The sequence below is a fragment of the Nannobrachium achirus genome (genome assembly GCF_963921795.1).
Source record: "Nannobrachium achirus genome assembly, chromosome: 5".
In the NCBI taxonomy this organism is placed as follows: domain Eukaryota; kingdom Metazoa; phylum Chordata; class Actinopteri; order Myctophiformes; family Myctophidae; genus Nannobrachium; species Nannobrachium achirus.
Window position 1 is genome coordinate 15,709,814 of NC_137814.1, and position 13,950 is coordinate 15,723,763.

Genomic DNA, 13,950 nt, shown 5'->3' on the forward strand with positions numbered 1-13,950 from the left:
TATGGCAGGATCAACGCCAGTTTAAAAGTAGCTCTAGTTTCTGCAGGTTTGAAACTAGGATAGGATTGTGTTGTATTGCGTCGTGTCAGTGTGTAAATCCTTGCATGATAACAAGCTGTTAATGGCTGTAGACTACTGGAATTGAATTAATGTGCTCTATAACCATCATTGATTAATTAATGCTTTTCGATTTTTGATATGATAAGTTTAATTTATCATATAAAATGCAACAGTGTCTAATACCAGACGGATAGATAACCCATGGTCTTTAATGATGCTACCAGTCCTTAATAATATCAGACAATATTTAATCCCTATGCTGTTTAATTTTAAATGCATCATTTCTTGTCCATTGGCAACCAAGGAATCAATGTAAGACATTGCAATTAATTAAAACATTGCTATACTATTTAAAAATCGGATTTGAAAAACACTGAAAAACACGGAAATACCCATTCTACTAATGGGGGTAGGTGTAATGTTTTCCCCCACGCTTGAACTCCGCCCCCAGCTATGATGCGCTGATGACAGAACGCCGTGTTGGTGTATGTTGGTGAATTCAATTACATAGGACCACAATGGAAAGTGCCCAGGACTTGCTGTGTTATCTTTTTAGCCTTAGTGTCTGACTGTACCACGTGCTGTTTTATATTTCTGACTAATAAAGTATTCAATCAATTCAAGATAGTAGAAGCGCATCTATTTTTTTAAATGCCATTGAACATTCTGACATTGTACTTAGGCAGTGTTTTTTCCATTTTTTTAGGGAGCATTGTTAGCCACCTGAATATAATAAAATAAAACTTAAAAATAAAAATAAGCAATTGCCGTTTTCCTGCTTTTGTCAGCAGAAAACTACATATAGCAACTTCAAGTATATTTGTGAATAAAATGCTAAATGTTCTCCTTCAAAAATGGCTTTCACGTACAAGTGTCTTGGATGTTTGCATGGGTGGGTGATGTATGTGCTTTCAAGCATCATGATAGTGCCGATGAGGATAATGAATGTGCACATTTAATCCACTTATTTTAATCTTATATCTTATCTTATTTTGAACACTTTGCACTCCGTCCAGTGTTCAATAGAAACAGACTCGACTAAATGCATGCATGTTTGCACGTTTAATTCTGGAGGCAACGTTGTTCTCCAACGGAGCATCAGCCATTGGAGTGTCAGGGGATAGGCAGAGAGCAAAGGCTTCTTCTCACAAAGACAGTGGAAAACACGGTCTTTGTTCTCAAGGTCTATTATTGATAAAGGCCTCTGCTCTCCTCCACTCTCTCTAGTGGAGCATTGTTTGAGCTCTCATTAGCGTTCTGAAAGCCATGGCAGTCAGGTGTGTGACACCAAGGGCAGAGAGCGAAGGACAGGAATATGTGTTCACACTGTCAAAGATGGTATACTTTTAACACTTGGGCTGCCATAACGTTTTGCCATAACTAATGTAGATTAACTGCCATGTAGTAGGGGTGTAACGATATAGTAACTGTATTGAAATATCGTTTTTTTAACTTAAAAAAACGAAGTATATCGATTATCGAAATGAAAACAGCTAAAATCTAATCGTATCATTTTATTTTGTATTGTATCGAATCGGCAGTGCAAAGCATCGATTGTATCGATACTACCCACTTGTGCATTGTATTTAGCATTTTTAAGAAGTAAAAATTAAAAGGAGGGGTTTAATTACTTTTCATTTCCATATAGCTACACTGGTCTATCGATAAATGTGTGTCTCTGGGTTCATGTCAAGGTGCAGGTTTGTCAATATACAATGTCCATGTATTTGGCAGATAATCACTGTTTACTTATTTATATCCATAATAATACATGTTTCACTTAAAAACCTGCACTATCCACACCTTTCACACAGATTTAATTTCTTTGTTAAATATTTACTATATCGATTTTAAATTATTGAATCAAATCGTATTGTATCACCATGAATGAACCAATTTCGTCCATGTATCGTCAACCATTTATCGTGATATGTATCGAATCGCTATTAACTCATTGCATGCCAGGCCCGATAGTCCCGAGATTATTTCAATGTCTTTCCCTGCCAGGCCCGATAGTCCCGAGAATTTCCGCCATTTTGAAAAAAAAAAAAAAAAATCAAAACATTTTTTTTTTTTCAAAACATTTTTTTGGACCCCAAAAAATGTAGTAGGCATGATAGAAATCGCGAAATTGCATGTTTAACCCCCATAGCAACCCCATCTATCAAACATGGCAGCCATCTTTGTTTACATTTTAGGAAAACATAATGGCTTGTATCTCATGAATGCCTGAACGGATTTCCATTCGGATTTTTTTGTTTGAAAGCTGTGAGCAATGTGGACACACGTGGTGCATTATCTAGGCATGGGTGTGCATGATCCGTGCACTATGAATTACATGGAAGTCTATGGAGACCAGAGGCACCATAGAGTACGAAGGTATTGTTAAATGGCGGGGAATGTGTTAAAATGTATCGTTACACCCATAATCTTTACTATTGTTTTTACCTGATTTTCGGTGGCGGCCCTCGTTTACGGCCATTCAACGTGTCTTTCACACAGAGAAGAAAGAATACAACCTCGGCGATGCATGAGTTAGATATAGTCCATAGAACATGGCACCGTCTTGACCAAACAAGCGAGGTGGGAAAACAAACGGAAAAGGCCATTTTACCGAACCCAGATAGAATGGATGTGAATGAGGAAGGGGAACAAGGCAAAAGCAGAATTCGTGATGCACCATGGGACACCTGGTTACCATGGTAACCAGTTAACACGTCCCTGGACGTGATAACGGGGCCGTGGGGCTGAACCGTGGGAATTCTTATCACGTTTTAGGCTCGATTACTCACCCCATGCAGAATAGAATTTAAGGATAATTTTGTGTTGTTTTTGTCGCATTCCTAAGCCAATAATTTGAGGAGACTCTTTGTGTCTCCATAGGGAACAAAGGAGGCGCTTTGTGTAGGGAACCACTGCTGGTCATCAAATTATTGCCTTAGGAATGCGACAAAAACAACAAGTAATCAATATTTTATTTTATTTTTGGGGGGTGAACTATCCCTTTAAACTATAGGTTAGGCCTAAATGGGTTAAAACACAACAGTCATGTTGTCAAGAAAGAAAGAGCGAGTGAGTGAGTGAGTGAGTGAGTGAGTGAGTGAGTGCGTCCGTCCGTCCGTCCGTCCGTCCGTCCGTCCGTCCGTCCGTCCCTCCGTCCGTCCAGTCGGTCAGTGGGTGAGTGAGTGAGCGAGTGAGTGAGCGAGCGAGCGAGCGAGCGTGCGTGCGTGCGTGCGTGCGTGAGTGAGTGAGTGAGTGAGATCCGATCCTGTTCCGCCATGCCGCTCTGTTCTGTTCTGGAACACACTTCTCAAGGTAGGCTGACTGCTTGCAAGACAATGCCTTGGGCATTTTCTCATATCCACATTATTTTCCATATCTAGAGTATTTCCTTCATATCTACAGTACCAACGCTGCAGCATTGCTTTTTTTTCTGTCTCCTCTCCCAGCCAGAGATTACAGAGCTCGGCCATGCACTGCTAAAAGTGGCTCACGATTTGATGTCAACTGAAGAGACAAAACTACTAGGGCATTAACGACTTGTGATTTTTGTAAGTCGACTCGACTCAGTAAAAAGTTGAGTTGAAGTCGACTTTATCGTTTGATGACGTCATCACATCACACACGACCCCCCAATTATTTTGGGGGGTCCCCAGATGATTAAGTTAATGTGCAACATTGTTTTCTCAAATTAAACATTGTCCATTTTGTCAAATATATAGAGGCAGAAATTGTGAAAATAGCAGATCTACATGCTGTGAGCATGTAGATCTGCTATTTTCACACTAGAACCATGTTATACCAAATGTAATGTAGCACTGTAATAGTAATATTGGATCATTCCGTCCTTGGACCTTGACAATAAGCAATCCTACTTTTTGAATGCTGTACAGACGCACACACATGGAGCAAAACTAATGATATACAAAGGATTTTTTTTTCTTTACTTCGACTTTCGACTTTCTCTGGTGGGAGTCGACCTGTGTAATGAAATCGTCTCAGTCGACTTGTCGACTTTTTCGTTAATGCCCTAAAACCTACCGTTTTATGATTTAGCATAATGCAATGTTGTCTCTCTTTTTCACAGGCTTATAAACCTCTTTCTCTACCTCCCCTCTCTATACCCTCCCCCCCTCTTTCCGCCCCCTCGCTCTTTATGGCTCCTTGCCTCTCACTCTCTCTCTCTCTCTCTCTCTCTCTCTCTCTCTAGCCAGTTGACACCGACGATGATGGAGTGGGTGGAGGTGAGAGCGCAGAGAGATGGAAGTTGATGATGTTGACATTGGTGGGTGGAAACGCAGGAACAGAGGAAGAAGACTGAAAGGACCAGACGCCAAGGACTTTCTGGTCTAAGACTCTGGCCAGGACAGAACCACAGTGGAAAACCACATCACCCTATAGCAGGGTTCCCCAATAGGCGGCCCGCGGGCCATTTGGCTACTGTCTGGCCCACACCAACCCCAGTAATAATAGTGGTATAAGAGCAGCAACAACACTAGTATATCATCGTTGTCGGCTGGAAATCTCGTATCTCCAAATGTGTACGTTCTTTCTCAAATCATACAAGGCCGTCGCACAAAAGTAGTGAAAACAGCAGATCTACAAGCACAAAACGCCTCGCACCGCGAGGCGTTTTGTGCTTGTAGATCGGCTGTTTTCACTAGTTTAAATAAATTAAAAAATTATAAATCCAAAACGAACGGTTTTGGACATACAAGATTTTCACCCGACAACGACGATATCTGAACTGTCGCTGGAGTAGCAGGAACGCCGCCATCGCTCCCTGCAATGTTGTGGGCCTCGGCTTGGTACCCTAGACATAATTCAATGTTGTGGCCCTCAGCTTGGTACCCTAGACATAATTCAATGTTGTGGCCCTCGGCTTGGTACCCTAGACATAATTCAATGTTGTGGCCCTCGGCTTGGTACCCTAGACATAATTCAATGTTGTGGCCCTCGGCTTGGTACCCTAGACATAATTCAATGTTGTGGCCCTCGGCTTGGTACCCTAGACATAATTCAATGTTGTGGCCCTCGGCTTGGTACCCTAGACATAATTCAATGTTGTGGCCCTCGGCTTGGTACCCTAGACATAATTCAATGTTGTGGCCCTCGGCTTGGTACCCTAGACATAATTCAATGTTGTGGCCCTCGGCTTGGTACCCTAGACATAATTCAATGTTGTGGCCCTCGGCTTGGTACCCTAGACATAATTCAATGTTGTGGCCCTCGGCTTGGTACCCTAGACATAATTCAATGTTGTGGCCCTCGGCTTGGTACCCTAGACATAATTCAATGTTGTGGCCCTCGGCTTGGTACCCTAGACATAATTCAATGTTGTGGCCCTCGGCTTGGTACCCTAGACATAATTCAATGTTGTGGCCCTCGGCTTGGTACCCTAGACATAATTCAATGTTGTGGCCCTCGGCTTGGTACCCTAGACATAATTCAATGTTGTGGCCCTCAGCTTGGTACCCTAGACATAATTCAATGTTGTGGCCCTCGGCTTGGTACCCTAGACATAATTCAATGTTGTGGCCCTCGGCTTGGTACCCTAGACATAATTCAATGTTGTGGCCCTCGGCTTGGTACCCTAGACATAATTCAATGTTGTGGCCCTCGGCTTGGTACCCTAGACATAATTCAATGTTGTGGCCCTCAGCTTGGTACCCTAGACATAATTCAATGTTGTGGCCCTCAGCTTGGTACCCTAGACATAATTCAATGTTGTGGCCCTCAGCTTGGTACCCTAGACATAATTCAATGTTGTGGCCCTCAGCTTGGTACCCTAGACATAATTCAATGTTGTGGCCCTCAGCTTGGTACCCTAGACATAATTCAATGTTGTGGCCCTCAGCTTGGTACCCGAGACATAATTCGGCCCTTGGGGAAAACTAATTGGGGAACCCTGCCCTATATTGACACTTTTCTGGGCATGTCAAATTAGATCAACATTCCTCAGAAAAAAAGCAAATCTCCAAAGCTCATGTGTTGTGAGCTTGTAGATTTGCTATTTTTCGATTAAACGATTTGGGAAAACAAGAAGGGACTTGATGTATAGACAGACACCTTTGGGACCCCGGTCAACAAAGTATAATACTGTACGGTTTAGAAAATGCATTAATGCACTATTCACTCTAAATACAGTAGTGCGTACACTCTTACCAAACTATTTCATGCACATCATATGTATTTATAATTATTAAACAAATAATAGGTGGCCTACATTCCTGGTTGACAAACTGCTAACGAGTGGTACAGTTTTTTATTTATTTAATTATTTATTTTAATCCCGAGTCCACCACAGCTCCGATTGCAAGCGGTGGGGTTGTGCGGGTAAATCGCTTATTTTTATCACTCAAAAAGTATTATTTTTAGTTTCTTTCTTTTTTGTAGACATCCTAAATCTCTCCGTGAGGTACAGTCAGACATTAAGGCTAAAAGGATAACACAGAAAAGTTCTGGACACTTGTTTCCTATGAAGAGAAATCATCCTGTAACACTCGTTCTGGGATATAAGGTTAAAGAAAAGGCTACTGCAGAATTGTCCTTTAAAGGACAACTTTAGTTTTTTATAACAAGGTTTCATATTTTAGATTGTAATTAAAGAACATAAAAGATATGTGTGTTAAAATAATTTCATTTACTTCTTTCTATTGTTTTTTTTTCTACTTTTTTTTTTTTTTTTAGATTCTTATTTCAGTGGTTGGGGGCATGCGTACAAGTGGCTAAGTACATCATTTGACACAGAATAAGCCCATTCCCAAGATACAATGCAACCATTCATGGTTGGATGTGACTTACAGTATGGGGGCTAGAAGTGTTACTGTAAATAGCAATAAAGAAACTGCTGGCTTATTGTGTCTAAAAAGACATATTGAGCCACTTGTACGCATGCCTCCATGCGTACGCATGCCCCATATTTTAGCACGGTAAATGCGATAAAACAATAGAACGAAGCAAATGAAAACATTTTAACACTCACTTTTTATTTTCTCTAATTACAATCTAAAATATGAACCCTTGTTGTCCTTTAATTTAACATTGAGGATTAAATGGTGCACCCATAATACTAATAACACCAATAATTATATGTATGTGTATATGTATGTGTGTGTGTATATATATATATATATATATATATATATACACGCACGCACGCACGCACGCACGCACGCACGCACGCACGCACGCACGCACGCACGCACGCACGCACACACACACACACACACACACACACACACACACACACACACACACACACACACACACACACACACACACACACACACACACACACACACACACACACACACACACACACACACACACACACACACACACACACACACACACACACACACACACACACACTATATAATAAAACAATCATCACAGACATTACTTCCATTTCAGTGTGCTTAGTAAACCCTCCAGCAGGGTTGGATGGATGTGCCTTCAGGCAGAGCAGACATCTCTACAGTCACAGAGCGCTCTATAACTCACATTGGTGTCCCGCTGCTATAATAGGTGTGTGTGTGTGGGAATGACTCGCCACTGCTCCCCAAATACACATATAGCTGAGTCATAGTTCATATTATATTAAGCTACCTCCACTGACATATCATTTGGCAAGTAATGCATTAAACATGATCGCTTCTGTGGGATAACGAATAAAGATATAAAGAAATAAAATATAGCTTGGCATGGCAGCAATAGACCGGGTTCCACTGAATGACTGACAGGTAATGGAAGAAATGAATCCTGGAGGCTAAATTATTCAATAACTCCAACAGACACTCTTCCGGACCAAGTGGCACCTCTCCAGGACAAATTGGGCTCAGGGTTGAGCCTTTTAATTTCAGTACTTATTATAGCGCACGCTAACTATGGCCAATCTCTGTCGTTTTTCATATTGCTTTTTGTCAGTGTTCCCGGCACAATTTACTCCCTGATTTGCCTACACACATGCAAGGAATTGTGGCAGCATTGAGTGTTTTTGCTGTAGGTAAAAGTTGAAGTAATCGTATCGTCTTCAAACGCAGTTGAGAGTCCCCAGTTCAAATATGATTATTTTGAGGTTTCCCAGTTAAAGGGATCCCTGGCTAATACGACAAATACTGCATGCCTTAATACATTATAATTTTCCTCTATAACTAAAATGTAAAATTAAAAACACCTTAAATATTAATACTAACCCTAACCCTTCTAGAAATAGCTAATCTTTCACTCAATACAAGGTAAATAAAGAGGTACAGACAGCCACGCCCCTTTCGCTATCTCGCAGTTCCAACCGGCAGATTCGTCGCACCATGGGTGCCAAACTGCAGCCGGAAGTTCGGTGGAAGACTGTGGAGCAGCCTCCCAGCAGCTCACATGAACATGAACAAACACTATTTATGAAAAAGTGAGATCTTTATAACATACTCAGCTCAGGAAAATAAAAGAAGGCATGTCACACATTTCTTTGTGCTGTGTGGATTTTCGATGTGTGCACTGTGTCATTTTATAGCAGTATCTAAAGAGCAAAAAGTATGTTTCTAAACGAGCCAAGTATCGCGAGACTATCCACCGTTTCCTGTCTGGGAACCAAATCTCGCGATACTTCGGAGGCAGAAACGATTATTATTTACTGTTATTATTATTATTTCATTATGTACTGTGCACATCGAAAAGCAAGTGATTGTAAAAATACCTTTGGTATGTCTTCTTTTATATTCCTGAACAGATTAGATGACAAGTAGTTAATAAATAGTTTTTGTTCCAGGTTTGTTCATGAGCTGATCAAGCCGGCTCCATTCACTGACGCGACCACGGTTTTCCCAACGGCCCTGAGCGCAACGGTGGGGGCGCGGGAGTGTGGGAAGCCTATTGCCCATCGGCCCCCACCTTTGCGCTCAGGGTCACTGGGAAAACTGCGGTCGCTTCACTGACATGTATTTTATCGTACTTCCGGTGCGAGTTCTGGCACCCATGCTGAGCTCCATACGCATGCCCATGTGGTCACGTGTTTCCCTTCCTTCTTAAATAACTTCCTTGACTCAATAGGGGAAATGCCTGTCGCAAGTTGATGATGTCATAAAACCATGTGTGATCTATCCCTATGGAATTCATGGCATGCATGTGAAAATAAAAACTAAATTAATACTTCCTATGGTTAATATGAGCTTCAAATCAATATTTCAAATGTGTGTGTCTTTTTCTTTTGCAAATGCATGCCATAAATTCCACAGGGATAGACCACACATGGTTTTATGACATCATCAACTTGCGACAGGCATTTCCCATATTAACAACTTGGAGGCCAAACTCGTTCAGTAACGAGATACGGCCACTGGAGGTCGCTGTGCCAAAACTAAGTTGTCTCGTTGAGAAACGAGACAAGGGGTTAACTGTGCAGCGTGCAGCTGCGCGCATGTTGTGTTCCCTGTGAAAGACCCTGGTCCATACGTCATAACGTGGCTCGCACAGAAACAAAATGGACCGTCTAGGCTGCATACTCTTCCATTCTATGCTGAAACATAAAAAGGGCTTTATCTCTGAATAAGGTGTAAAGAACGCCAGGAAAGCAGAGATCTGATTGTTTTCACGGCGACACTTTACCGCAATGGTCGGCCCCGGTTAGGATTTTAGTTTCACAAGCGTTTGTAAACAAATGGATTATCTTCCTCAATCGTCAGCGGACACTCACGTGCACGCGCACAAAGCTTCCGAGGCTCTTCAAAATAAAGCGTAAGTGAACGGCAGCACCAGCAACAGCTAGAAATGTTAGAAATCTTGGCTTCTGTTGTGTTAAGTGAAAGAAGAAAAAAAATAATAATAAATAATTAAAAAAAAAAATATATATATATATATATATATATATATATATATATATATATATATATATTACATTGTAGTTATAGAAGACAATTATAATGAATTAAGGCATATTTGTCGTATTAGCCAAGGATCCTTTTAAAATGTATTTTATTTTGGGGGTCGCGGCTTGAAAAGGTTGTGAACCACTGGACTAGAGAGGGACTCACCACGGGTGTTGCTGGAGAGGCGCTTGCGCTGGCTGGTGGAGGTGTTGTGCGGGAGCAGGGTGTTCTGCTGGTGGTTGCTGTCAATGGGGCTCGTGGCGATGATGTTGTCCTTGTACTTGTTCATTAGAGCCAGCTTGGTGTTGTCATTCACTGGAGAGAAGGGGGGAGAGAGAGAGAGAGAGAGAGAGAGAGAACAAGAGAGAGATTTATGTTTAATAAAAAGTTGATTAGAAGAGATGGATAAAAAATGTATCCAAGATCAGTTGTACACTCAAGGAGATACAACATTTACAGTTACAGGTAGTGACAAAATCTGGCAGAGAAATACAAAATGTATGATACTGTTCTCAGCAATAACAAGGTCTCAAAGGATACAGACGTCTGAAGGAGAATAAAAATATGAACACGGAGAAAGAAAATATAAAACAGGAATAAGGCCTCGGGAACATAACGGCACCATCGACTCCTGCAAAGCTTAAGCGGGTGCCTATGCAAGTACATTAAATAGTAATTAGAAGAATGATTAGTAAAAGCGGATACAGTGCTCAGTGGGCTCATGGTGTGCCAATATGTGCTCAGTGCAGAGAAAAGCCTAAAGCCTCGAACAGAGTCGGGTCCGCGGTGGCGCGGTGTAGGGCGGTGTAGTCTTTTTGAGCGTTAACGTTGTAGTTTTATGACTCAAAAAGATAGCCTTCCACCGCGGACCCGACCCTGTTCGAGGCTTTAAGCTACAGTTGTTATAGAACTTTAATACGCGGTTTGGTTGAATGCTTGATTCTGATTGGTCAATCGCTGAAATCAGCAGTGTGTTATTTCTGGATAACAGTCCGCTGCACTCTATGACAGACCGCTGCCTAATCAAAGGCTCGAAGCACCTGCCGCACTGCATGAACTTTATGCCGTATCCAACATGACAGCCATGTAAACAAACACACAGTGTCGCTTACAACTAAACGTTGCTCTCAAGAATGTGTTATTTTTTTTATTATATTTGAAGCGAGAAATAGACGATGCAGTAACAGAAAATGGATTCTATCTGATCAAACCCCTTGTGTTTTCCGAGGCGACCGTGTTGCACTGGGTGGACGGACGCCAAGGGCAGCAATATTTTCACAACTGTAAGCAAGGAAATACTTTTAGTTTTTTTAGTTTTGAGTCAAATTATTAATTTATGTATTAAGTAGCCGTGTAATAAGCGGAATAATGTCTGGCTCAGCGGTCGTTATCGAGAAATACAAATCCCTTCATGCTGATGCCACCTCCGCCGGTCAGGATTTCATTTCTTGATAATGACCACTGACGTTATCCCTTACTTAATACAATACAAATGCATATAGAGAACACGCCATGCAGGTACACTGTATTCTGTAAAGGCCTATAATACATCATAGGATGGCTCATAGTAAAGTTACAGTAGAGGTGAGTAAATAATGCCTGTTTTTTTATTTTTATTAATGTATTCAGCTGCAGCAGATTATTCTAATAGGAAGATTCCTCAAGCAACGAACGGACAGCAGGTAATGTTTAGCAAAGCGTTTGTGGTTTTCTACCAAACTTCAGTGTAATTCAGTGGCTAACCTCCTTATGAAAGATGAATATTAATGCACACGTGTGTCCATGGCGTTCCCCTGTACTCCATTTCCCTCCTCTCTTGGGGGGTTGTTTACCGCATTAGAACCGGGACCCCGGCTCCTGATGAATCTAGGGAGTGTGCGCCCAGGGGCGTCACACAAGGGGTAGGAAAGTGGGACTGAGTTACTGGGGCCCGAGTTGGAGGGGCCCTAGTAACTTTAGCTATTGAAAAATAGCAGATATACAAGCTCACAGCGCGGCACCGAGTGCCGCGCTGCGAGCTTGTATATCTGCTATTTTTTAAAAGTCGTGAAAATGTGTGCAAATCTTTGAATATATGTATTTTTTTAAGCGAACATTTGTAACTCAAATTTTGCTTCTGGGGGATCCCTGGAACTACATTTTTTGAGATGGGGGTCCGTGGCTAAATACATATAATTTTGGGGGTCCTTCACATGAAAAAGTTTGAGCATCACGGACATGGAAACATAGGTTTCTTGCACACATTTTCACAATTTTTCAAAAATAGCAGATCTACAAGCTCGCAGCGCGGCACTCGGTGCCGCGCTGTGAGCTTGTATATCTGCTATTTTTTCAATAGTTAACATTCATGGGGGGCCCGCAGTGAATCCTTGTACCCAGGGCCCAGCATTTGGTGTGACGCCCCTGTGTGCGCCTGTTGCTAATTGTTATTCAGTGGGTGTTCCCGCATCAAAACTGTTCCACTTCATAACTCTCCCGGGGGTTGTACTCGATTCTAAGGTCCACCGATTACGCAAACAGACATTCTATCCAAAGCACATTTTCGGTAAGAGCGGGTCCCACCCAGGACAGCCCACTCCAACACATCCGAGCCACTTGTGATCATTTCAATTGTGTCCAGTAATTTGCTGTGTGGAGAACGGTGGCGGCGGCGGCGTGATTATTCGCATGTGTGTGCACAGTGTTGTATGCCGATGTTCTTGTGATGCAGGGACAGGGGCGTCACACCAAATTCTGGGCCCTGGGTACAAGGATTCACTGCGGGCCCCCCATGAATGTTAACTATTGAAAAATAGCAGATATACAAGCTCACAGCGCGGCACCGAGTGCCGCGCTGCGAGCTTGTAGATCTGCTATTTTTGAAAAATTGTGAAAATGTGTGCAAGAAAACCCATGTTTCCATGTCAGTGATGCTCAAACTTTTTCACGTGAAGGACCCCCAAAATGATATGAATTTGGCCACGGACCCCCATCTCAAAATATTTAGTTCCAGGGACCCCCCCGGAAGCAAGATTTGAGTTACAAATGTTCGCTTAAAAAAGACATATTCAAAGATTTGCACACATTTTCACGACTTTTCAAAAATAGCTGATCTACAAGCTCGCAGCGCAGCACTCGGTGCCGCGCTGTGAGCTTGTATATCTGCTATTTTTCAATAGATAAAGCTATTAGGGCCCCTCCACCTTGGGCCCTAGTAACTCAGTCCCACTTTCCTACCCCTTGTGACGCCCCTGTGCAGGGAATACAGAGCATCCGAGAACAGCAGCCCCAGAGGTTTGGGAATACGCCCTCTCTAACTGTTATTAAGAAATAAGAAAAGTGTTTTTAATGTTTATTATACATTACGTGTATATGGTTGTGGTTGGTATTTATTATATTAAGATTATAACCCTACCAGCAATTAAAACAACATATTGTTGTCAAACACACTTTCAATTATAAATAATAATTGGTCAAATTACTCAAGTATATTTGTTGTTTAAAGATTGTTTATTCCCATACATAATGCTTGGACAATTAAACTAACAAGTCTAGCTGTTGCTATCCAGTTTTATTTAAAGGTGAGTCTCAAGGAGAAAAATAACCTAATCTTGAAGGTTCCCAACACCATTATTAACACCATTATAACACCACTACAAAGTACAAACACCAATATTATGCGTAATATACTGTACAACAATAATGTTTACATATATTGTCACTGTCGGGCAGAAACCTTGTATCTCCAAGTTTCAAATTTGTAAATTTTTTCGCAAAGCAAAGCACTGCTTCATCATACAAGGCCATCGCACAAAAGTAGTGAAAATAGCAGATCCACAAGCACACAACGCCTTGCACCATGAGGCGTTGTGTGCTTGTAGATCGTCTGTTTTCACTAGTTTAACTAATTTTTAAATGATAAATACAAAACAAACGGTTTAGGACATACAAGCTTTCCACAACGATGATATCGTTTGTTGGAAAGTTCATCATACAGGTTTTAGTGTGTCAAGGTGCCAGGGCTATTCTCTTTACCGTATTCTCTAAT

General features: G+C 41.6%; 1 protein-coding gene across 1 annotated transcript in view; it reads right to left on the reverse strand.

Moving 5' to 3' along the window:
• The window catches only part of astn1 (astrotactin 1), a gene marked incomplete at both ends in the record, with an annotated part of 673,839 nt that overhangs the window by 502,608 nt on the left and 157,281 nt on the right, over positions 1-13,950 (reverse strand). The window contains one exon of the mRNA XM_080725574.1: positions 10,089-10,238. Coding sequence (XP_080581700.1) covers positions 10,089-10,238 — 150 coding nt within the window. The remainder of the gene's footprint in view (positions 1-10,088; positions 10,239-13,950) is intronic.